At 34.0% G+C, this 27,409-nt stretch overlaps 1 protein-coding gene across 2 annotated transcripts in view; it reads right to left on the minus strand.

Moving 5' to 3' along the window:
• The window catches only part of Vwc2l (von Willebrand factor C domain containing protein 2-like), a 147,693-nt gene that overhangs the window by 101,899 nt on the left and 18,385 nt on the right, over positions 1-27,409 (minus strand). For both annotated transcript variants that reach the window (XM_013520671.1, XM_013520670.1), the window contains one exon: positions 20,836-20,965. In XM_013520671.1, the coding sequence (XP_013376125.1) occupies positions 20,836-20,965 (130 nt within the window). The remainder of the gene's footprint in view (positions 1-20,835; positions 20,966-27,409) is intronic.

The following is a 27,409-nucleotide window of genomic DNA, read 5'->3' on the forward strand; positions in this document are numbered from 1 at the left end:
GCTTTGCCGCTGAGCTAAATCCCCAGCCCCCATTCATTACCTTTTTAAACAATAAAAATCAATAAAATATTAAACATAATGGTTTTCAACACGTGATTCCTGAGAGGGAGAAAGAAATAATGGGAGAACTGGGATTGTCTCGTGTCTGTCTTGAGAGTTTCTAGACTGGGAAACCCTCCCAACGTTGAGGAAACAGGGCTGTGATTCTGGGGAGAGAATGGAAACTTGAGTTTATAGGAAAAAAATATTAGAAAAGAGAGGGAAAGAGAGAGAGAGAAAGAAAGGTATGCAGGGGGTTTCCCTTGGGTTTTCAGTGGAGTACTGATTAGCATATGCATATGAGGGAAGTAGTACTGAGTAGTAAGGCTGGAGAAATAGCCTGGGAAACCTGTATAGTTCATAAAGTTTTGAGCGTGGTCCTCGAAAGCTCGGCTCTTTAGTGGGAAATAGTCCTAGACCGAGCAGAGCTTTGGTCATGCTGAACAACTCTTAAAAACCAGTTATAGGAGGATCAAAATATTGCCAAGTAATTTAGTTTAGTCTCACAGTAAAGCAAAGATATTTACAGAAAAAAATGTCAAGTGCCTAACAAAGTGAAATTTATGTCTGACAATTTAAAAATTGCCTTTCATGTGAGGATGTATGAAAATATTACCCAAAATAAGGGATAAAGCAATCAGTAGAAAATGGCCTAGGTCTGGAGGTATTGCAGATAGAATAAGCAGACAAAAACCATGAAAACAATAATAAATACTTTTTATATATTAAAGGTTTTAAGTATAAATAAATGAAATATTTAAAAACAAATATAATCTTCAGGTATAAATATAACAATGTGATTATTATGACTATTAACAGATTAGTTGTTGCAGAAGAAAATATTTTTAAGGTTGAAACATTAACGGTGGAAACTACAAAAAGATATAGAAAAGCAAGTAGTGAATTATGGGACTATTTTAAGTTGCCTAAGAGATTTCCAAAGGGGGTAAGACAAAAATATTTGAATAAATAATGGATAAAGTTTCCAAATTTGATAGCAACTATAAATCCATAGGTCCAAGAAGTGTGTAATAAAAGTACAAGCAAAAATGCACTAGGAAAACTACAAACACTTATATTGTGCAAAAACAGGAATAAAGGAGCACAATCTTAAAAGGCAATGGAGTAGCATATTTTACAGTCATAGGATTAAGCATAAGAATGGCAATAGATACCTCTGCAGAAAAAAGTTCAAGAAGACAATAGAAGAGAACCTTGAAAGTACTAAAATAAAACAAAAACAAATACCCAAAACTAAGCCAAATCAGAAACTAAACCAAACCTAACCAAACCCTGCCAAGTCAAAAGTTTAAATTTGTGAAACTACCTTTCAAATTTAAAAGTTACTTTTTTTTTTTTTTTGGTTTTTTCTCCAGTACCGGGAACCGAACTCACGACCTTGCGCTTGCCAGGCAGGCGCTTTGCCGCTGAGCTAAATCCCCAGCCCCTAAAAATTACTTTTTAGTCAAGAAAAAGTTTAGAGAATTCACCAATATGATTGTGCCACAAGAAATAACAAAAGAAATAATCTAGACTGAAGAACTCTAGCAGATGGAAGTATTAATCTATGCAAAGGAAATCGAAAGGACTGTACATTTAACCATGGATAAATATAAATGATTTTTTTTTTTTTTTTTTTTGGTTTTTCTCCGGTACTGGGAACCGAACTCACGACCTTGAGCTTGCCAGGCAGGCGCTTTGCCACTGAGCTAAATCCCCAGCCCCAAATATAAATGATTTTTCTTACTATCTGGATATTATTAAGATTTTTTACTCTTGAAAAAGGTACAGCTAAGTATTGTGTAAAAAGAAAATATTTGAGAACAATCTTACAAACTTCAAGAAGGTTGAAATTCAAGTATACCATTGAGAGATTCTGATAATCTACATGAAGTGGCATAATATTACATAAAGTCATGTCTGATAAATTAAAGGTGTATATTATAAGCCCCCAAACAATTATTAAACTAAGACAATAAGCTATTATAGCTTAAATAACAAAAAAGTAACAAATTAGGATTATCATAAAACATTCAATTTATCTAAAAGAAGAAAAAAAAGAAAAAGGGAAGAAAAAAAAGAAAAAGGGAACAAAAAAGCAAAAAGACAAAGACAAAAAAGATAAATTTAAATCTAATTATTTATCAATAGTAACATTTAATAAATGCAGATTAAATACTTCAATTATAAGGCTGTGATTAACCGAATGGATAGAAAAGTGAGGTGCAAGTATATGCTATAGGCAAAGAATTTTAAGTACACAAACACAGATAAAGGTAGAATACAGGAACAAGTTATAGCATACTAACAGGAATGATAAAGAAATGAAAATAACTGCCTTAATGAAAGAACAAAATAGATTACTGAGCAAAGATTACAAAGAGATGGAGAATGTCATTTCATAATTATAAAGGGGCCAACTTATAAGAATGCCATAACAAATCATTAATCATTATATATATAATGAAAAAATTAAAGTACATAAAGCAAAAGCTGATAGAACTGCTGGAAGAAATAGACAAATACAAGTATACTTTGAAGATTTCAATTCTTTTGCATAGTTAATGGAAGAAAGAAAATGGGATATCAATAAGAATATAAAAATTTGAACAATGCTGTTATTGAATAGACTCGGCTTGATTAACATTTTGTAAAGAACACCAGTACATGTTTTTTCAGGTACATATGGAAAATTTACCAAGATCAAATATATTATTAGCCATAAAACAAGTTTCAGTAAATACAAAACAATTTGAACAATTAAAAGATATTCCATCCTCTATGGAATTAAGTCTGAAGTCAATGATAAATATATACCATAAAATATCCAGTATTTGGGAACTAATCACTGTATCCCAAATAACTCAGTTCAAAGAAAAAATCAACAGAGAATTAAACTGAAAAATACTGTATTGTAAACTTAATGAATATGTGAGCTCAATATACCAGAATTGGCAGGATGATGCTAAAGCAAAACTTAGGGAAAAATCATAGAAGAATCTAGAGTAGAAAGGGAGAGAGGGCTCACATTGATAATTTTGCATCCTAAACAACTGCAAAATGAATACTTTATTATACCCAACGTAAGTAAAAGACAAGAATTAGAGGCTACAGTAGACATCAATAAAATAGAAAACAGAAGATTTTAGAGAAAATCAATATGCCAAAAAATTCATTCTTGGAGAAAATAAAATTGATAGATCTCTAGTCAGACCAATCAGGATAAAATATACAGGAGATAAATTACAAATATGAAGAATGAGAAAGATAAAGTAGTTGTGGAATTTGAAGATATTAAAAAGATACTAAGGGAATACAAAAATTTTATTGTAATGAATCTGGCAAGTGATATGAAATGGTATAACTCCTTAGAGATCTAAACTTGCAAAAGTTAAGTCAGGAAGAAATATCTCAGAAGTAGCCTTACATTAAATACATTAAAATTGTTTCAAAACCTTTTCGCAACGAAAACCAAAGTTCAAAGAGCATTTTAGGTCTTTGATAATTCTAGCAAACATTTAAGAAAAGATTAATAGCAATTTTGCACAAAGCTTCCAGAAAACTGGAAAAAAGAATACTTTTATAACTCATTCTATATGGCTAAGCAATATCTTGATACCAACATCTAATAAAACATTAATAAGAAGACCCAAACCAAAAAAAACCTAAAAAATCATACATCAATCTTCCCCAGAATTTAGATGACAAAATTTTAAGCAAAATTTAGAAAACAAATCCAACTATGTAGAAAAAATGATAATACCTTGTAATCAGTACAGTTTATTTGAAGAATACAAAGTTGACTTAAGATTTTTAAATCAATCCATGTAATATATTAAGAAACTAAACGTAAATCAACACAATCTTCTCAAACAACAATGAGATAAATTTTAACAAAATTCAGCATCCCTTTCCTGATTAAAAATAAAAATTCTTAGCAAAGCTGGAACAGAAGATGATTTTTTCCAATTGAGAGCAAGCATCTATGAAAATGCTATTGGTAAAATCACATTTAATTAGGAAATACTCATTGATTTTCTCTTCAAATCAGAAATAACAGCAAGATGTGTTGTTTAACCACTCTTTCAACATTGTATGAGATGTTCTACAAAATGTAGTGAAAGAAGATAATTTCAAGTCATACATTTGATAAGGAAGCAGTAGAGCTATCTTTATTCAATACAATATGTTAAAAAGTCCAATGAAGATATGAAAAATCCTACTGGACTAAACGATAGAGTTTAGCAGTGCTTCAGGATCTAACATCAATATACAAATATTAATTCTATTTCTGTGTATCAGCAGCAAGTAATAGGAAATTTCATTTTAAAAGCATGCTAATTACAAAAGCATATCAATGAAATGCTTTGTGATAAAAATGACCAAAGAGGTAAAATATGTATATATTAAATACTATAAAATCATGCTAAAATTAAAGAACTAAGGAAATGGAGATATATACCATGTTCATCAATTTCAAAACTATCAGTTTTCCCAGATGGATGTATAGATTTTAAGCAATGCCTATCAAAAGTTTAAGAGACTTATTTGGGGAAGAGTGAAAGAAGTGCTGAATGAAAGAAGCCAGACAAGGAGAGCATGGTGAGCAATCCCATTTATACAGTGTTCTAGGAGATGCAGAGTGACGTGTAAGGATGGAAAGTTCCTTACTTTCCATCAGACAGGGCGAAAGTTCCTGGGATGGGATGGGGCCTGGAGGAAGAGATCATAAAGCAGTGTGGGTAAGTTTGGGGAGTGATGGATACGTGCACTGTCTTGATTATAGTAATGGTGCATAGGTATACATGTGTCAAAACATTAGCACACTTTCAGCTAATTATTAAGATTCAAAAATTCAGACATAAATGCAAAATACTTAGAATAATAAAATCACAAATAGTCAGTGAAACAAAATAGAGACTTCAGAAATAGTTCCGAGTATGTAACAAAATGTACATTATTCATGGATATTCAATATTTATGTATATTTTACTATAAATATACATGAAATAGCTGCATACATAAACAATTGATTTTGGAATGGAGAAAGAATAGGTTTTTTAGTAAATGGTCCTCAAGAACTGAGTATCCGTATTTAAAAAGAGAAAAAAAGTCAATCAGTTCCTTACACCATATTGATGAATTAACTCAAAATGGATCATAGACACTGTAAAACCTGAAACTGAAATACAAGAGAAAACATAGGAAAAATACTTTTTGACCTATGGTTGTAACCAAGAGTTCAGTTCATTAAAGGAAGCATTGATACAGTAGACTTCATCATTACTAAAAATTTCTTTTCTTAGAAAGCAAGAGATGGAATAAAAAGGTATCACATATAGGGAAAAGAAGTTACAAAGTGTTATGATTTGTGTCTAGATGTCCCCTCCAAATCTCATGTGATCATAGGGTATTTTTGGAGGTGGCTGAATCTAGAGTTCTTGATTGATTCATCACACAATGCTGGGGTTAAGGCTGCTAGGATCAAAGGTGGGTGATTGTTGGATGAGTCCACTGGTTGGTGTGGCACCACCTTAATCCCGGTACACTGGATATAATTAAAAGGACAGAAAGGAATTTATGTCACTCTCTCTTGTTGCTTTTGCTGTTTTAGCCACCATGAGCTATTGCATCCATCCTACCTTGGAGCCAGGATTATGGACTGAAACCTCTACAAAGTGTGAACTAAATAAACTTTTCCTCCTTTAACTTTTGGTTTTGGGTATTTTGTCTCAGCAATGAGAAAAGTAACTGAGACACAAAGCATGTATCTACATTAAATAGACAAAAAAGAGATTAAAAAAATAACAAAAGAATTCTGTATTCTGATACAGAATTTGAAAACAAGATGACAGAAAACTAACAATGGTGAATATATTGCATATTGTTGTCTTCAGAGTAGCTACTCGGGTTACCAGATACAGGCATGCAAAACTGATTGAACAATATTAGCACTAATGGTTCCTTTCAGTGAACAATAGAAATTAGTAGTACAATTATCTTAACTATCTTGGGTATATATACATATCACAAAATGTATATCTAATAAAGCATTTGTCTATGGAATATGAAAAACTCTGCAAATTCAATGATAAGCAATAATTCACTTTTAAAAATGAGTGAATGATTTGAACAGGTATTTCACCAGAGATGTCTATATGGAAAATTAGCACATGAAAAACGTTGAGCATCAAGTCATTAGAAAAATGTATTCTAACAACAGAGGAATACCCATGCATTTTAACTAAGATAGCTACAATGAAAGAGAATTGATAGTTCCAAGCACTGGGGAAGATGTAGAAGAAATGGATGTCTCTTGCAATTCTATAGAATTTATACAGCCACCATGAAACAGGTTAGCTTTTTCAAAAAAGCTAAACATAAACTCTCCAGATGATCTAGCAGTCTACTCCTATGTATTTTATAATACACAGGAAAGTATACATCTGTACAAAAACACATGTGGGGATATTTGTGAGGGTACCATTTGCAATAATCAAAAAGTAGAACCATCTGCAACAAGTGCAGAGATGAATGGTGGTATAGCTGAAGAATGGAACACTATTCAGCAATTTAAAAAGAATGAACTACTGATACATGCCACAACATAGCTGCATCTCAAAGTAATTATGTTGAGTGAAAGAAGCCAGACAAAAGGGAGAGCATGGTGAGCGATTCCATTTATACAGTGTCCTGGGGATGCAGGGTGATGTGCGAGGATGGAACAGGACAAATCTCCTGGGATGGGATGGGGCAGCGAGGGGCTGGAAGAAGAGATCATGAAGGGGTGTGGCTAAGTTTTGGGAGCGATGGATGTGTGCATTCTCTTGATTATGGTAATGGTTCATAGGTATACATATGTCAAAACATTAGCACACTTTAAAAATGTGCAGCATTTTATGTGAATTATATCACAACAAAGTTGTTTAAAATATTAAAATATTCTTAAATGTAATTGTTATTAAAATGCCATTAATAATTACCATGCCTTAATCTAGAAAGAATAATTCACTTGAAATAATCACTTCTTCACCATAGATCTATAAAAAGGATCAGAGGAGTGATGAACGAATCAGCACCCCTCCTGATTATTTCATGTTGTTGTTTCCCATTCTCTAGGGATTTTTACTACCTTTAAAAGGAATGTTGACTTTATCTCTCCGTGATCATAGCTTTGTTCTTAGGAAATGCCACGACCACTTGGAAGACATTTCTGAAAGCTTAACCCAAATGTCCTTTCCCTGGCATCTCCCACCAGTTTGCACTGCCAGGCCCTGGGGAATCTGCTTTTGGTCCTGTTGGTTTTTATCATTTCTCCCTCTCCAGTGTAAGTGGCCTTTGAGTTAAGGACATTTTGTGGTTGGACCCTTTTTCTTCAGCCTTGTTTTGCCTCCTGTCCTGGTATAGCTTTCTCTCAGGGAGTCACTGGCTGGCAATTATGTAAACTCATTTTTCCCTCTACAGTTACTCTTCATTTGGAAGAGAACAAACTCCCTTTAAACACCCGAAGGGAGGTAGATGGTTCTCAGCTTTGAGGATCAAGCTCACCTGGAGGGTTTGTTAAGACACAGCTTGCTCGGTACCACTCTGGCTTCACAGATCTGGGATGACTCACAAGTTTGCAACCTAACTAGTTCCCAGAGGATGATTTTGCTACTGGTCTGGCGCTACACACTGAGAACTACTGCTAGAGAACATGGTCTTCGAAGCTTGCTAGAGTGGGGGACAAATTTCAGAGACATATCTGAGGGCAGTTTATTTCCTTTATTTGATTACCTGTTTCCTCCTTGCCAGTTAATGATTACAATTATTTCCTTTTCATAGGATTGTTGTACAGATTGAATATGTTAATTCCTTCAAAGCAACTAAAACCTATAAGGACTTAAAATAGATGAGAGTCGGTGTTATTCTTGGTGGTCTTTGGATTAACTATCTTTAGACCAGGAGTTGAGAAAACCTCTAGAAAGAGCAACTTGTGTGTGCACTCTCTCCCCTGGCAGGCACTCCATCCCAGCAGTCTCTCAGCATGCCCTGCTTACCACTTGGTGCCTACCCATTTGTCTTCTCCTCTCTGGGCCAGAACTTTCCACTGTCTCCCTGTCATGGTTTTTGACAAATAAAACAAGTATATGCAACATTGGGATAATAGATAGAACTTGGAAATTATGCCTTTAATATCTCATGTCCCAGCTATGTCTCTCACATTTTAGTGGCATTAGTAATGAATTTTTTAGAAATGAAAGAGGTTGTGAGCATGAGAATATTTATGAGTGTGTGTGTTTACAGACAGGGTGGTAGGGTATAAAGGCCCTTGTTGAAGAACTTTTTGATTGACTTCAGATGACTTTGCACAAAGGACTGGTTACTTTATTTGACTCAGAAATCTGATTAGTGCATTTAGTGACAGTTGAAACAGAATCCAATTTTTTACCTCCAGGAATTCTGGCTTGAAGGGCTCATGTGCTTTCTTCCTCCTGTGTTGCTTTTCACTGTCATCTTTCTCATTCTTAATCATAAGATCAAAGTTGATGGAGAACCTTTTACATTATGGATGTGATATCCATCCCTGTGCCTTGAGTCCTGACCCATTATAACTCCAAAAACAAAATTTGACAGTGGGGAGGCTTTCGAGATGTGGATACAATACTGGCAACTACTTTGCTATTTCACAGTGATGGAAACTAACAAAGCTTAGCCTCTCAGAAGACAGGTGTGTTGCTTTATGGACCTTACGGCAAAACTCATAAAAGTGATGGGTAAAAGGAAGGAAGGACTCAGGATTGGCCGGCTATGGGCCCTGACAGCCAGCAACATTTATGGCTGGTCTTTGCCATCATTTTGAACAAATGAAATGCATGTGAGCAAAATAAGTAAGCATGAAGCAAATTCTTATTTCCCTTTTCTCAACTGAGGGGCATCCAGGCATAAATATGTTTCAAAAAAGGTTTAACACTCCTGATAGATCAATTTGAAGCAGCTCAGAGCTACATTCAAAGATCAGAGGTCTTCTTGCAAGGAATTCCTACCTCAGCCACAGCAATTCCTGCAGGCTTTCCCAGTTACTGTATGTCAGAAGAAGTATTTGTTGTTTAACGTGTATCTTGGTCCCCATTTTATTCCACACTTCTGATTTACTTTTCAGGTGCATAATTTGATTTCTAGAGTTCAATATTTTCACCTACAATTAATTGTCATCCACTGCCCTGATATGAAGGAAAATTTTCTGAATTTTTTCCTTATCTTTTCCTTAACTTCTGGCTGTTTTACCATATATCTTTAGATCACATATTTGGTCATATTATTCCTTTGTGAACTCTTAAGAATGTATAGTCAGGCTTCTATGCAAAGTCTTCTGAGCTAAATGAAAAGCTGTTCGACCCAACAGAATGTGCTGCTTTTAGCCTACTAACTCCTATGTACACACACACACACACACACACACACACACACACACACACTCATAAATTCTGTTGTGTTCACAACCTCTTATTTCTAAATATTTCATACTTTATTGCATTAAAATTTGAGGGAAATAGTTGGGACACTGGGACCACAGGTAAGTATCACGTATTTTTCCAATGTTGAGCATTCTTGGTCTTATAAGATGACTAAGTCCTAAAATATGACCAGAAAACAACAGAAATGTACTGGTCCAGAGACGAGGAGACACCGGGTTGGGGTGCCTGGAGATTGGGTCAAAGAGCAAGGGATTCTGGGAATCTGGTATGAAGATGGGTGTAGCTGATAGTTTACTGAGAGAAATAGCTGTGCTCTCCAGATATCTTCTCAACATTTGGTCTAATGATAATGATTAAACTAGAGACTAACAGGAACAACCGATCTCATCTATTGAGCTCTTTCTCTGTATTTTCCAAGGTTTTACATATTTGTTCTTTAAAATTAAGTAATGTATGACACTAATAAATGATAATATTATTTTGCACTAATGTGACAGGCACATTACATAAATTCTGTTTTGTTTTAATGAAATCTGTTCTTAACAAGCAGAAACTCTAGGTGTCCAGAGTGAGATTATGAAGCAGTAAAATTTCAAGCTAAGCTTAGTTTCCTCTATCCATCAGCCTTTTTCTTCTAGATTACTTTACTATGCCTCCCACTAGTTAACATATGCAAGATCATTCTAACAGTAAACTAAACCAAACTTAATATGAAAGAAATAAGAGAAGCACTTTCTTCCCACCATGCATGCCTCCTAGATTCTGTATGTGAAGGAACTTTGCATGAAGCAGAAGGCTAATATATTTAAAAAGGTCACTTGAGATAACTCAATAAGATTTTTTTCAATCACAGCTCTTCTAAAGGAACAATATAGGTTTTTTAAATTAAATTTCACACATATTATTTTCATCTAAAACAACATGCACCTATAATATGTCGTTGAGTGTGTGACTACAACTACTACAATGAAACAGACAAGATCACCCAAGTGAGAAGGGAAGACAAGCCCCAGACTCGGTGCTGTGTGCTACTCCCGTGGCAGGCAGTGTGACGGCAAGAAATGAAGCAGGGGAAGGGGGTAGGAAGTGGTGGTTTGAGGAATTAATTCTTAGCTCAGAGAAATGTATACAGATGGGAGTTTAAGGGTTGCGAGGGACCCTCCATACTAGTCCTGGGCTGGCACTGGGAGATGAGAAAGTAGGGAGAAAGGGCATCGTGAGTGGAGTCCCAACAATCTCAAGCCAGATGGTAAAGGCTTGACATCCTTGACTGGCAGCTCACCTGAGACAGACCAGTAGCATCACTTCTTTAATGAGACTATTCCAGAACTAATGGTTTGAGCCTCCTTAGAAGGATGGGATTATTTTGAGTGTTTGTGAATCTTGGCATGGTCCCATGCCTTACTTTTGCAGTCAGATCCTACCTTAGTTAATAAGAACCTGGTAGCTATCCAGGGTGCACATTTTCCACATTCATGGAGGTGGTTTAGGAGACTTGACTCTCTACCTCTTAGAAGATAGTAACAGTCTACAAAAAGAATAATTAAAAAGAGGGCTATTGTGTCTCTTCATGGTAGCCTACAGTATGTTGTAGGATATATTTAACATTTTTTACTTCCTTTTTCCTGCTTTTACTTGGCCCAAACTCACTCTGTTAGAATCAACTTTAAATGTAAAACTTTGCCAGCATTTAAAAAAAAGAGGCAGACAATGGGTTTAGGTATAGTTCTGGAGGATACACTCAACGGTGTACCTAGGTACTGTTTTGAGGCTAGATCTTCAAGGTAATGTGCATGTTCATGAGCAAGACAGCCAGTGTAGGTGTGTTCAGACCTTTCCATGCGTTCTCTAAGTGCCCTGTGGGGCACTGTATTGAATATTGAAGAACTACAGGCCTCACAGAGGACAGCATGATTTCCAGTGTGTCCGTTTGCAATGGAGAAGCCATGTACTTTATGGTGGGTTGAACTCAACAGCTCAAACGTGTACGTAGGTGAAACAGTCTGTAAGTATTTCTCGTATGTCAAGGGAGACACATTAAAAAAACTTCAAATTTTTGTCATGTGTTGGTCTTCTATTCTACACTGTCTTAAAGACCAGATAACATAGATAACTACAGAAGAGATGTGATTATTGGTAAATAAATAAGGCATTAATTCTGCCAACATTGTAATACTTTTGAAATCTAGTTTGTTAATTAGTTAAAAGGGAAACCTACTGATCTAAGAGAACATAAATATCATTATTTCTTGTTATAGTTTGGAGGATATTTTATGAAAAAAGTAGGAAATTATTGCTTGTGACTCATTAATATAGCTATTTATTTATTACCCTACTTTGACATCTATCTATAAGATTACCACAATTCTGACCTACAGTTGTGGAGTCAGTGAAATGCAGACTTTGAAACTCCTGTCATAAGACATTCTTTCATCTTGGACTGTTCCAGGATATATGCTCTGAGTTCCCGGAAAATTTTTTTATCTTCAATGTATTTGTTTTATATCTGTGTTATGCTTGTTACTAATTGTCTACCAAAGAGGAAGTGAGAAAATTTTACTTTAAGGTGAAACAGTTGCACCCAATTAGGATGGAATTTTCAAAATACTTCTATAAAAATGTAAATGAATATATTTAAGTGAATATTTTAGCAGTTTCCCTAATAGGTGCATAAAATGGGCAATGAAGCTTTCTAAATGCTTTAAAAAGAATCTCATAGTTAAAGGAGTTGAAAAGTCAAGTGGTTGAAATTATTAGTTGGTTAATTAATTTAAGAGTACAAATTATAATAAAGAATCATTATAATTTCTAGTAAGTGACATATCTTTGATTATTCCATAACTAATTATGAAAATAGAAAAAACATATCAACTTGGTTATGAATTTTTCTATTTTAAATAGTAATTTTAAATCACAAAGATAATATATGTTGGTCATAGGAAATTTAGAAAATATAAGCTAGAAGAAGAAAATAAAAAAAGAAAATAAAACATCCATTACCTTAATGTTTAAAGATAAGTACTACTAGCATTGTAAAATGTTTTATTCCAGTCTTTTTTTCTTCTTTTTTCTGAACCTGATTTTTTTTTCTGTCTTTTTGAGATAGAGTCTGGTTATGCAATCAGGTTGGCCTTCAATTCACTTTGTAGCCCAGGCTAGTCTCGAACTTGCAACGATCCTCCTGCCTCAGCCTCCCTAGTGGTGGGATTAATGGTGTGCCACCAGGCCTGGCTGATATTTTTATTTTTAACAACAACAACAACAATATATATATATGGTATTTGTCTAAGTTTAATTTGATTATATATTTAATAATATATTACAAACATGCATCTTTTTGCAAGGAGGAGATATTATTAATTTTTTCCATAATATTAATTATAATGCTTTCATAATAGTCCATGTAGGTCTACTGTGTTTTTTAATATGGCCAGTTTATTGTTCAATATTTAGGTTTTATGTTTTTAATTGTTCCCATTAAGAAAGAACCTTGTTATAAATATCTCTAGATGCACATTTTATATGCTTTTCTGAGTTTTTAAAAAATCTATTTCTAGAAGTATGATTGCTGGATCAAGTGTCCATATATCTTTATTGTCCTTTCAAGAGAATATGTCAGTAATGCAGTAGTATGTAAGAGTGTCTGTGCCATTTTATCTTGCCAAATGTAGATACTATCTTCTCTGAAAATATGAAGAAACTTAGTTACAAAAGTACATATTACTTAATTTGCATTTTATTTCTTTCTTTTTAGTTGTTTGCTTATATGATTAGAAAGAAAGAGCTTTGTTATCCTGAGAACAAAATAATATTACTTACATTATTTTAAAAAGTCCTCTATGATTTCATTTAAAATTAGTTAATTCAAACAAACTTTATTTTTGTGTGATAGGTGAGGTAGCAATATAATTTCACTTTTTAAAAAATGATAAATCACTCTGAACTAATCTCTATTTATGAACTAATGTATTTTCATCAGATATTTAGGTGTTACTTTAACTGTATGCTAAACTGTAACATGTCTAGGTAGTTTTTTGAGTTTCTAGTCACTTGTTTCTCTTCAAATGTATTATTTAAAATTATGTTGGTAATTTCTTGTTAATTAGAAAACTAAAGTACAAGATAGAAAATAAGCAATATTGTTCATTCTACATGTCTGTAAACATATGTGGAATTGCTGAGGGAAGAGGTACATACAGTTTGGCTTTTATCTATATTTTCAAATTTCCTTCAATGAAGTGGTCCAATTTGTATGTCCAACCACAGGGTAGAAGAGTGTCTACACAATCCAACAAAGTGGATTATTAAACTCTAGGAATTCAGTAATCTGTAGGTGACAAAAATTGTATCAAATTTTCCTTCTTATAAGTGGACTTGAGCAATTTTTCACATGTTGAAGGGCTATTTTTATTTTCTGTAGAGTGCTTTTTGAAGTTCTTTCCCCTTTTTTTAGAAAATGTCACATTTATCTTTTTTTCTTTATGTGAAAGATTAATATCTTAGGATATATGAATGATTTTCCTCCTACTTTTAATTTATTCACAGTATTTTTCTGATTCATTTTATTATGCTATATAGAGGATTTTGTCTATTCACTTGAAAAAAATAAATCAAATTGCTCAGATTTTATTTTGTATTTCTTTCAGAAAATTGTTTATGTTTCATCTCTGTTCAATTTAAATTTCACCTGAATTATGAGTTAGGAATTTGAAATTATTTTTTAAGATAATTATCCAGTTGTACCAACATAATTTGTACTCTGCTATCTTGTTTATAATACACAGTCATCTGTCATTTTTTCCTGTACATCTATATTACATGTAAATAGTGACAGTTTTATGTTCTTCTTTCTCATTTTTCTACACTGGGTTGTCTTTTCTAGCTATATTAGCTGGTTATCTATCTATCCATCATCTATCTTCTATCATCTATCTGTCCTATCTATCTGAAATATTAAATAAAAGTGGGCATTCTTATCTTACACTTGCTTTTATTAGGAAATTCTTTAGTGCTTCCTCATTAAAGTTGATTCTGGTCTTTGGGGACAAGGTAGATATATTTTGTCATGTAAAAAAACCATCTTCCTATTTCATCAACAGCTTTTTATGATGATTCATGTCTAATGTCAGTGAGTGTATGTGGAAATAATAACATGATCTTTCTCTTCAGTTTAGCTGCAGGAAAAATTATAATAGTAGAATTCCTAAGTATATTTGAAAACCCATAGTAAATCCCATTTGCTCAGGATGCTTTTATTTTTAGGTAATGGAGACTGAAGCCAGTATCTTTGTACTGACCCACATTTCCAGTCCTTGTATTTCTCTTGAGACAGGGTCTCACTAAGTTATTGAGTTGCTCAGGCTAAGCTTGAACTTGTGATCCTCTTGTCTTAGCCTCCCAGACTGGTGTGATTGCACATATGCGCCACCATACATGCTGCTTGTGTCTTTCCGACAAAATAGATAACCTCTTTTCCACAGTCTGTTGAGATCCAAGAGTTTTTTCATGACTTTGATGCAAAAATTCATTTGGAATAAAGATTCTATTTATTCAGTGTCCTTAATATGATTGTCATGTACTTTGCTACAGAAAAGTTCATGCAATTTACTAAAGAACGGTTGTCTAGACCATTGGTGATATACTACATTATACAATATGTGAACTGCATTCTGCCTATACAATCTGCAACCCAATGATTTTACATAGAAGATTTTGTGCTTGTATTTTATTTAAGACTTCTTCATTAATAATCACAAATACAGTTGATCTAACTTCATTTTTTGTTTGTAATCTTTGGTTTATATCAGTAAAAGAAATGTTCTTGCTTATATAACATTAAAATTATCTTTTTATAATTTTCATTAAATGCTTGATGAAATTTCTTAAATTATAGAAGTACCATAGGCTTGTGAAAATGTACTCAGCAGCAAGGTTTATGAAAGAAAAATTCCAAATTCCCTTATTGCCTATTTTTTTCTCCTGATCATTGAATCACAGCTAAAAAGTTGGTGTGCACTGTTCCAGAACTTTCTCTGTGCAAAATACAAAAACAACAGAAAAGGATTTCAAAATAGCCTAATGTGATTATTATTGATGAATAATACTTATATTTTTGATAATTTGATAATTGTGTGAATAAGCTCTTCATATAATGGTATAGTTGTATTATCAACTTATAAATATTTGATGTAGTAAAGATTTTTTCTCTTTTTCTTTTCTTTAGTTTTTCATTTGCTCCCTAGAAGAAATCAGGGAATCAATGTTATCATTCCATGGTCTACCTACTTAGCTTTTTTCCTATGTACATATGTCCATCTATTAAAAATTATGTTTCATTTAAAACTGTTTTAGATATATGCAATTTAAGATGTATACATTATATATAGTATGTATTACTATGGCATATATAATATAAAGTGCAGTGTACCCTCTGGTCTTTATTTTACTTGACACTAAAAAATGTCAGTCATGTCTTTTTAAAGGCTGAACTACATTTCATTGTTCCATTGGAGGACAACTGAGTTTTCCTCAGATATTTCACTTTAAAATGCAGTGAAAATCTTGAGCATTAATATGAACAAAGTATAAAAGGTAGAATTACTTATCAAGTGACAAAACATTTTGGTAGAAAGTGCCTCCTTAAAAGTTGTTCAGCTTTTTGCAACTCTCTCAGAATTTCTTGTAACAGGAAATATGTTTATTCTCAAGTTACTAGTTGTTCAAAATTGATACCTCATTGCTTCAATTTTTATCTCCCTGGTCACTTTTGATTAAGTACAGTTTTCATAATTTATTAAACACTTGGTTTTGTTCTGTGAATCTGCTTTATGTAATAAATTTTTCCTCATGTTTTTATCCTGTGGAATTGTTTTTCTTTTTCATCTGAAGGAGCTCTTTGTATATTAGGAATATTAACAATTGTGCATGACAAACATGCCTTCTCAAGTATTTGTAGCAAGTATTGTATATTATGAAATTCTTTCTCTTTCTTTTTTCCAAATGGCCCATTCCCTGTGTTGTCCTCCTTTCTAGTTGCCTTTTTGCTTAGTCTCTTTGTTTCCTTATTTTTATCACCACTAAACTAGAAGAGAGGAAGAGATATGAAATTAGATATTTCAACAGGGCTATGTCAACTTGAGTTTAGAGTTTTGAGTTTAGAGTTGAATTTTGAGTTAGAAAGAAGATGAATGCTCCTCATCTAATGTGTATATAAGATTGGAGAAATGTCCTGTGTCTTTCAATTTTTCATGAGGTATCTTTTCAATCAGAACCATAAATAATGCCTAATTGTTTCCAGTAAAAACATTAAACTCATCAAATTACTGGCTAATGAAATGGAAAAAACTGCGATTATTCATTTGGATGTTCCAATGCTTAAACATCTCAATAACTGGCCAAACATATTTTTTTTAGTCCAGATATTTTAGTCTGTATGCATGGATTTTTAATGACTTGGGACAAAAATATTAGTATGTATGGACAACTGAAAATTGGAATGAGTGGCTACAGAGCAAGAAGTTTAAATTAATATTAGTATGCGTTCAAAAATAATATGCATTGTTGGATATATACTAGTCAAAATATGATCAATTAGCAAATACTTGAAATATTTATGTAACATTCTATACTGTAATGTTTCCTATAAGCAGATCCTGCGCTAATTTATTTTTTTCGTATCATGAAAACAAAATATATGGTTAATTGTGCTACTTATTCACATGAAAATTCCTGCAGGTTAAAGATAGATCGAAGAACACCACCTTAGGAAAAAAACAAGTGGTCCAGAAATATATTTTTTGGAAGGCTTTTGAATTGCCAACTCTTGCAAATGTGCATAGGAAGGAGAATAAAATGCTAAATATTTTTAGAAATAAATTCTTATATCAGTCTCCCCAAATAAAGAGTTACTCTCATCTTTGTGCTTACTCATGCACAACTTTCCTTAATGCTTTAGTTTATTAAAATTAAATTGACAGTCCTGGTGCTGAACTAACTTTAATAATAATGGAATATATTTTATGGTTTGGCTATATTCCTTCATAACCACTGGAAATTCTGCTTGAAGTAATCTTTGTGACAAAGAAATTCAAAATTTTTTTTTCTTCTTTATATTAATTAGGGAAAATTTCCAAAAGTATGTGTTCTTAAATTTTTTCTTATAGATTACATCACTGCGACAAAAGAAAGAGTATCATTGTTTATCTAAAGAGCAGGCGATTTTCAACTTTATAATATTTAAAGTACTTATTTCTGCATATAATTTTTGTTTTTATTGGTAATTATTCTTTTCTGGGAAATTAATGTACATATTATTAAGTTTCTTAATTTTGTTTGTGCCTAAATAATCTCCAAAGGAGTATTTTGATATCAGTTGAATGCTGAGTTGTAAGGTTAGGTGTGGTAGGTTCTACGATGTTAATCTTTCATTTTATACCTTTAATGATTCTTACTCTTGGCAAGTTGCAATTTAAGAAGCCAGAAACATCAGTCTTACTATGCAAAAGGAAAGTATTTGACTGCCAAGACAATCAGCATTTATGCAAATTGAAAAAGTTTGCCCACCAAAGTCATCAAAATTTATGATTTAAGAAAATATAGAAAATGTTATGACTATGTATAAATTAAACCCCATTGCTTTTACCTTAAATTCATAAGGGAGATTTTTATCTTGTTGCTGGTTTACTTTAATCTAAGAAAATAGCAGGCACATTAAAAAATAGCTTACATAATTATGGGCAAATTTATCTTCTCATACATAATGAGTGGCGTATAATCCGCTGGAAATTTAAGAAATTGGCCTAGTTCTACTTAGTCATGATAATTTTGGAAATTTAAGAAACTGGCCTAGGTATCCTTAGTCATGATAAACATCTGTTTTCCTTTCTAACTCTTTTATATATGGGTCATCTGTTTGTTTTCTGGATTAGGCTTTGAAGGAAAGCAAGTAAAACTTGGGTTTCAGTCTGTTTCCTTAATAAAAATATGAGTATTATTGGTCATAGGTGTTTTTATTGGGCCTCAGTTTACTCTTTCTAAAATGGATTCTACTTTATTGGTACAAGTCACTATTTGGTAGCATTCAATAATAAAAAAGAATTACATCTCTGTGTTACATTACAGTAAGTCTTCTCCCTAATTTTAATAGAGATTCATTTCCCTTATTTAATAAAAGGAAAAAATGTTTAGAAATAGCAAGAGGGGGCTGGGGATTTAGCTCAGCGGCATGGCGCCTGCCTGGCAAGCGCAAGGTCGTGAGTTTGGTTCCTGGTACGGAAAAACACCAAAAAAAAAAAAAAGGAAAAGAAATAGGAAGAGGAAGTAAAAGTGATGATTTTACAGGGCGTTGGGGTGGAAAAATCAGAACGCTAATATACTTTGTGAACTCCACATTTGCTTGTTAAGGATACCAATGATTCTCATTCATTGAGTAACTGAACAATTAAAGATCATGGTTTATACATTTTTGTGAAAAGTTGGTTTCACCTGAAGCAAATTTCTGCTCTGACAGGACAGAACAAGACAAATCTTGGGTCGTGTCAAATTAAGCCCGACCTGCTTGCAGTGGCTGATTTAACATGTGATGCAAACATTAACTACAGATGTACCTTAGGCTTCAGTGCAGGGTAGGCATGAAGTTATGCTGCATGCATGTGTAAAAATCATACCCTAATTAGATGCTCTAGATACTCTAAATCTATGCTGAGTGTGTGCAGATAAGATTTTAAGTATAAACATATTTATGTTTACCCTAAAAGTGAGACAAAGCTAATAATTAAGGAAGAAAAGATCCTGCAGGACCTGTTTAGATAGCTGTTTCTTGAAGAAAAGAACAGTCTCCAAGACGTCAATCCTATTATTAAAGATTGATTAAGTAGCTGAGTTTTTCTTCATTCTATCCTTGGAGAAAATGAAAATAACCAGTCTTTCTCTACTTCAGACTAGCCATTCATATCCTTTATGACAGTTAGGTTTCCTCCGAGCTTTTCCTTTTCCAGGACAAATTATCCTAACCTCTTCAGTCTATCCTCATAGGTCCCATTTTTCAACCATTAAATCATCTCATTATTCTTTCCTGTACCTTTTCCAGTTTCTTTAAAATCTCTCTAAAAATATATGTGATGTCTGCACACATCAGATAGGTTGGAACTTAAGGAGTATATTAATTTCTACCCTCTAAATCATGGTGACGGTCATTATAACAGGTCAGTCAGATAAGAAACACAACAGAAGCCAGGTAAACATGTAATATTGTAATTGAATGGATTAATATGATCAGAAATAGGAAAACCTGTACTTGAAAACTGTCAGAAGGGCTAATTGCAAATCCTTTGGGAAGATACCAAAACACAAAATTTATTATAAAAAATTATTTAAAAAGCAGCCAGAGCTACTTTTATTTTACCTTTAAATAACCTGATGCTTCTTTTTACTAACTATCCTTCTGTAAGGGAAAAAGCTGGTAGGTGAGTGAACATAATCTCAAACTCAGAACAGAAAATATATCATACAGGCAGCTCCCAGTTGCCTCTAGAAAGGGCCCAGATAAAGTCAGAGACCTCAACTTCATTACTAGCCATAACCACTTTTCCAGGCGGAATTATTGGTAAGAAGGGATGGGTTATGTACCATTATCTTGTTTTCTCGTAGAATATAGCCATGAAGAAGAGTGAGCTATTTCCTCTGTCGATACAGTGACCTAGGTTCATTGCACTGCATTGTCTTCTCTGCAGGGTTACACTGACTTTGGGTGATTATGGTACTGTTGTTTCAATCTCTACTTTCTAAGGGGGACAAAAAGGATCCATAACCTCATAAATAAAACAACTCTTCTACTTGTGAATTTCTGTGAGAACAAAGCTCGACTGTACTGAAAACCTAAAGTAAAAGTCCCTAAACCTTTTTCCCTCTTATGTAAATTTAAGAACATTAATAATTGAATGTGTGTTTTTTTGCCCAATTCCTGCTCTCTGTCCTGGGGTACAGTGTGCACTATGGAACTGGGTGAACTGCTTCATCGGCTCCATATGAGAGAAACAAGTCACTGCTAAAGGAAGGTACTGTATTCTTTCCAATAGCCTCCTTATAAATCAACAATAGATAATAGGGATCGCAACAAAGACAGCTTGCAAGAGCTTTAATTTCCCAGATGGAAGGCTGCAAATTTCACCCATTGCTGGTTTATTTTCACTTTAAGGCTTTAGAAAAAATAAATCAGCTATGCCCATATTGAAAAACCACAGGCAGATCATAGAGGGCTCTTGCACTGAATGGTGTGCAGGAGTGAAATATTTTTATTTTGCACTAACCCCTCTCCAAAGCTAATGCAGTGTGGTCTTACCATTTTTGCAGACAGGACAACATTGTTCTGGTTCATAGACTGGGTTGACACACTCAGGAACCGCGCAGTCTGCTACAACACAGTGAACTTCATTGCTGGGCTCACAGCGACACCATTCACATGGAGAGGGCTAGGAACAAATCTAAAATTAGCCCCTTTTCTCCTATAACTTAATGCTTGCACATTCATACGCTGTCAGAAGACAAAACATCAGTGTTTATATTGGCTTTACTGCGTTAACTTCATTTACCACGTGTACCACCATTCTCCCCCAGTGGAAGGCAGTCTAGACATCCAAGCAGATGTGGTTTGTAACACACAGCCCAGGGTTGCTGTGAACAACTACAGCACCCATGCATGACATTTCCTACGGCCCTATCCTTTTTTCTTTTTTTCAGAGAAATGTTTGGACAACTAATGTGCCATCTCATGATCCGGTTTCCGGAATATCTGATTGCTCTGCCTTTCTCTTGTAAACACAGATGATCCTGGAACATATGAAACAGTTTTTTCCATTTGTCATTTTTTTCTTCCAGGGAAAGAGGCGGATTTCTTAGAAGTACGAAAATGGTAAGGGCACAAGTTTACCCTTTGTACGATCCCTTTTGCAAGCTAACCTAGCCTGTAAATGTCACCTTTTCAATGTGAATTTTAGAGGAGATTGCATTTGGAATTCAAACATCCAGAGAGTGCTTCTTGAAAGATTTAGTGAATACCTTTCATCTTCCCTGCTTGCTTTTATGAATGAACCAAAATCTCTGGAACTAAAATGCTACTATTGAAGAACCAAAGAGTCTAAAACTGGAATTGAAAGTGGTTAATTAAGAGAAAATAACAAAAAGTAGAAAAAGATATTTGTATTTATGGTACTTAGCAATCAAGAGTGAGTTCAAGATTTTTGTTTCTTTTTGTTCTTTTCTAGAAACTGCCTTTACCGCAAATAATAAGCAGTGGTCAGCCTGTGCATTTTTCATCCTGTGTAAGTTCTGGCTCTACTTTCTCATGAAACTGAGATGAAAATTCTGAGATGAATTCTGAGGTGAAAATATGGGGGTCTCAGAAGTCATACAAAGTCCATATTTCTCAAATGGATCTATTTGTTCTTAGATAGTTTTCCACCAAACCAATGCCATGGTTCCTCGTGCACAAATGTGTTAGTGAGCCTTCATCCCTTGTTGCTATGGCTACTATCCATAATCCCTGTCAAGTCTTGTTTTTTCCTGGACTTCAAAATTTGGGTACTATCAGTGCTCCCTGATTTAGGCAATCTGTGTGTGGGAGGTGGAAACCTCTCAATTATTTTCAAAGATCATTTCATCTTTGCTTTGTGCTTGAAGAATCCTAGCCTAGCTTCAATGCTTTTGCTTTCAAATTTAGTCTGAACAAGAGAATTTGTGGTAAAGTAGTGCTATATTTTAAGGAGATCAGTAAGTTTGTGGAAGGATACAATTAAGTGTTTACCATGTGATGAATTGTACTTAAGCATTTCAAGGGAATTTATCACACCAACCCATGGGCTGGGATTTTCCTGGAGCTCCTCTACAGAATTTCAGTAAATTAAGAGAAAGACTAGATACTCTAACACATTATTTTATGCTCTTTTCCTGTTTGTTTTGCAAACCTTATTACTATACTTAAGTTTATCAAGCAAATCTGTCACAAAGTGTTCTCCCTTTGATGAATGCAAAGAAGTTTCACACAGCCTTCTCAACACGTGGTCTATATTCATGGCCCATGTGAGAGAAAAAGCGAGTGACTAATATAATTCCTCCCACATCCTCCCCTTCCACAGCTGGAACTGTTTGTCCTGGTTCCCTTCCTGCTGAAGGACTGCTGGTAGGTGCAGCTCTAGTCGACCAAATAGGGAATAAACATCCATGCAAAAGGCTGAATTGTCAATGCAAAATATGTACTTCAAAGCATCTGTGGTCTTTGAGAAAAGATTGTTGGACTCCTAGATTGGCAACATAAACTGATGAAGAGCAGTATTCTATATTAAATTATGGTTTTGAACATTACTGGCTGCTAGGTATTGTGCTAGGGCATTTATCTACATCAGTTTCCTCATTTCTTGCAATTAATAGTATACCAGATAGCCAGTTAATTGCAAGAAATATCATTCTGTATTCTGATGAGTAGTTGGTTTTTCACTAGTTTGTACACTTCTCTATGCAGACCAGAAACACAGGAATAATGTTAACAATGGAATATTTTATTTATAGAGGATAGATACACCTCGCTAAGAGTATTTCATTAATTTACATGATTAGTACATAAATTGATCATAGAAGTTTAGAACTTTTTAGACTCCTGTAAATGCTAGAAAATTGCAGTAGGCCAAAAATAGGTTTTCATATAGTTTATAGTTTGAAAGAACTGACATATTCGAGCTTCGGATTTTACTGCCTTTGTAGGTATCTTGGAGAAATACTAACAGGTAATAGTCTAATAAAGACCAAAATGTATGCACGAGTCAGCACTGTAATCCTGAGAAATATTCAGAGAAAGAACTAAAGCCACAGCACTTATCTGATGAAAGCATGTATGATTTTTTCATGAGGTTTCAAATAATGAAAAATGTAAATTAAAAATAAATAAAAACATCCCTGCAAACTATTGGTATAAGAGGCAATGATATAAGAGATAGGATGTGGCCAACATGGTTGGAGAAATGGGTGGGACCTGTCAATTGCAAGATCCCAGGAGATACACCCTGGGACACCCCTGATGATTCTCGGGATTCAGTACATGGGCCTTGCAGCTCCCAGGAGATGTCAACAGCATAAAGGAGACTAGATACTGCGAGAAGCCTGCTATTGTGGTTTTCTTGGGATATTTTTGCCCTTACCCTTTCCTCTCTTTGTTCTGCCCAAGTTTACTTGTCAGAACCAGCTTTTCCCTTACCCATTCATCCCTTAGTTTTCAAATAAAGTTTTGGCACCATTTTGGGTTGTCTTGTCCAATTCTTGTCTGAGGCAAGAAGGATTGGCGATACTTTTGAATAGCAACCCATTTCTAAAGGAACTACCGGACAGCATTTTGGTGGGCCACTGACTTTAATCATGTCTTTTATTCTATCCCTTTCTGGACCAAAGTCTATGACCATATGCATGTTCTTTCCTTTTTGATTTTCATTGAATTCTTTATTTCTTCAAATCATCTGTTTTTTTTTTATCAGTTTGTTTCTGCAGATCCCAAGTCCCCTCATGTTCTTCTGCTCCGGCTCTACCACTCAGTCAAATGTAATATACTGATGCCATCCTAAAGTTCCTTTCCATCCTTGCCAGCTTTTGCCAAATTTCTCCCTTTTCATAGTCTTATTAGCTCTGACAGCAGTGTTACTCGCTTTTCTAATTGACTTTATCCCTTGCCCCTCCCTTCACTGCGTTTTAAAAGGATATTGCTTAAACAGCCATACATTACTAGGAGCAGTGTGCTACTTTGACATTAAGTCCAGACTTTAAAAGTTCTTCCCCCTTTACTGAGTAAAATTGGACAGTTTGGAGATTTGGATAAATCCTTGCATCTTAAACACTGAGCTGGTTGCAAATTTTTTTATTGGGGTTTTCAATGTAAAAAATATGTATTAAACCTGAAAATGTCCTTGTAAAACCAAAGATTAATGCATAAAATTCTCCTTAGGAGAACAGAGTATGCTGGAACAAGTATTTGGAAAAAAAAAATCCTTGCTAGCATTTTTTTTGTGGGAGTAGACTTACTAACTTACTAGCTTTTGGTGGGGTGGATAGTCAGAGAGCATGAGTAATTATAGTGAGAGCATGGCTCTTGTGAGCTAGAGATTTGGGAAGTCAGATGAATAAATGACACCATTCTAAAATTTTGTACAAGCAAAATTTTTGTCTAAGAAATCATGTAAAACACTGTTTTCATCCAATCTTTGGAAACATTACTAAGTATACCTTTTCATGAACTTTAGTTGACTTCATAATTAGAGGTCAAATTTATTTTGAATGTATATATTAGAGGGCCTGAATATTGTACATCTGTTATGAATGTTATACTGCCAACTTAATGATTTTGAATATCTAATGTGGAACTCTAATTAAATAGAAAGTAAATATTTTATTGGTAATTCCCACTATTACTGAATGCATACCTTGTATGACAAATGCTGTTCTAGTCATTCCTATCTTACAAAATGCTTTCCTGATATATATAGACATATATATATATGTATACATGTATGTATATATACACATATATATGGATGATATGAACAAATAAAGCAATATAAGACCTTAAATATTCATTTAAGTGACTAGAATTCAAATTTATTCATTTGATATTCAAATAAAAACATGGCAATATACATTTGATTATTCTGAAGACCTTGAATCTGAAATCCCTAAGTCATTGTGAGTCTTAATGATTTTTTTTTAGAATTGAAGTGTAGATAAGAGAAATCTGGAAAAAGCAAAATGTTCCATGAGGGTTTTTTTTTTTTTAATGGAAAGGTAGCCTGAGAACTAGTAATCTAGGTTACTAGAAAAACTGAGTAATTCCAGAAATATTGTCAAATATATTCTTTGTGAGGACTTGGAAACTAATGTGGTCATTACTGAGAGTCAAAATAGGATTTTTAAATCATTACTGCAGACTGGCTGCATAATTTCCATGTGCCCGTAGACAATGCACATTTATTTTGTATTTTCAATGCAGTGCAACTTATCCGTAAGGGAGAAAAGCATGTGTTTTGGTCTGGATAACACTACACCCAGGCACCGGCAGCTCCACTGTGGCTGTCATAGGCATTGAGTACCTGGAAGGTCAGGTTTGTTAGATTCCAACCTGAAAGCAACAAAGAAGAGAGCAGTATTCTAACCCATTTTGCTATTGGAATTTGTTAAATTTTAGGATGATAATGTTCCTATGAATTCAGGGTTCTAAATAAGAAAAATGAAAAACAAGATATTTCAGTTAGTTGGCTTGGGTGACTGGGCCATGGTGATTAAAAACAAGTACCCAGTAGGTTTAGTACTTGGGTTCCAGTTTTACTTTACCTACTAGTTGTGATTGTTGAGAAAATTATATTTTCAATATATTGATATATTCAATATATTGAAAATTTTATTTTGCTTGCCTCAATACTCCCATAATCTATACATACAATGGGTGTAAATGTAAGCAAATTCCTACAGTTATTATGAAGCTCAAAAAATAGCTAAGAAATACTTTTATTCACTTAGCCACTGAAAGAAAATTTCCTGAAAGAAAACTTTTAAATATATAATTGAAAGCAGTGGGTTATATTTTAAAATAATATCACAGTGATATATGCATGCTAATGTTCATAGCAGCACAGTTTGTAGTAACTAAGTCTTGGAAACAGTCCAAATGTCCACCAACTAGGGAATAGATAAAGAAGCTATGGGGATTTTTTAAATATATAATGGAATATTACTATGCCATAAAGAATAAGCTTGAGACATTTCTAGCTAAATGTATTCACCTTGAGGTCATACTCTCAAGTGAAATGAATCAGACACACATGTGTAATTACTGTGTTATTTCTCTGGTGTGAGAAACCAAAAGCATAAATAAGGACCAAAATGTATAATATTGTGAAGAAGGAAGAAAATCTTCCAATGGGAAGGGGAACTGGGCAGGGGGAGGAAGGAAGAGAAAAGAAACAGAAATGGTGAGAGAAGAAATGGAAACAAAGCAAAGCTTTTGCAAATAGCAAAAGGAAAACAGACTGAAGGGGAGGTAAGAGAATGGGGGAAAAAAAAGAATCATAACGATCAAGTTATATCATGTACAGGTACAAATGCCCTGTAATGAATGTGATCATTATGTACATCTAAAATGTGTGCATAAACTTAATGAATTAAAAAAGACTAATACCAGTGAGCTTTCCCCTTCCAAATGTAATGGGGTTAAGTAGGTGATGGCCATGAAATTTTACAAGACTTGATTTTGTGGAAAGACTTTTAGATCTAATAAATTATAACAGACATTCACTGAAAAACATTATTGGAAGCCTCAGACAGTGAGTCACTGTGAGTGGTTAAACTATTATAAGTCACTCAGAAACAGGAAAGAAAGGCGGAAGGTATGAGGGAAGGAAGGAAGCAGAGAGTAATAAAGAGAGGTGAGAAGCAGGTACAGCTTCCAGCTCACACCCCCAGTGACTCATCTGCTCCAAGCAGGCTTCACTGCCCAGCATTACATTTAGCTATAAACTCAGCAGTGGGCAAACTGACTTATGAGCATCATACCTCCCACAATCCACTTGGGTTCCAAAAGCCTCACCTATGAGCTGGTGAGGCTTTGGGGAGATAACTACATATTAAACAATAGAAATTAAGGACATCAAAGCAGCCAGGATGGTGCAACTAAGAACATTCATGAAAGAGGTTTTCCAGAACTGGTCCAGAAAGTGGGAAAAACGATGTGATAATAGTGTTTGAAGCAGGGGAAGGGGGCATATTTTGAGGAAGATTAATGAAAATCTCTTTTACTGTAAATTTTTTAAAAATTTAAATATTCACACTGTGCCTTAATCACATCTTATATATCAACCCAAATGTCATTATCCCAGGCAAGTTACCTG

The sequence above is a fragment of the Chinchilla lanigera genome, unplaced genomic scaffold (assembly GCF_000276665.1).
Source record: "Chinchilla lanigera isolate Chin_1 unplaced genomic scaffold, ChiLan1.0 scaffold00056, whole genome shotgun sequence".
NCBI classification, from domain to species: domain Eukaryota; kingdom Metazoa; phylum Chordata; class Mammalia; order Rodentia; family Chinchillidae; genus Chinchilla; species Chinchilla lanigera.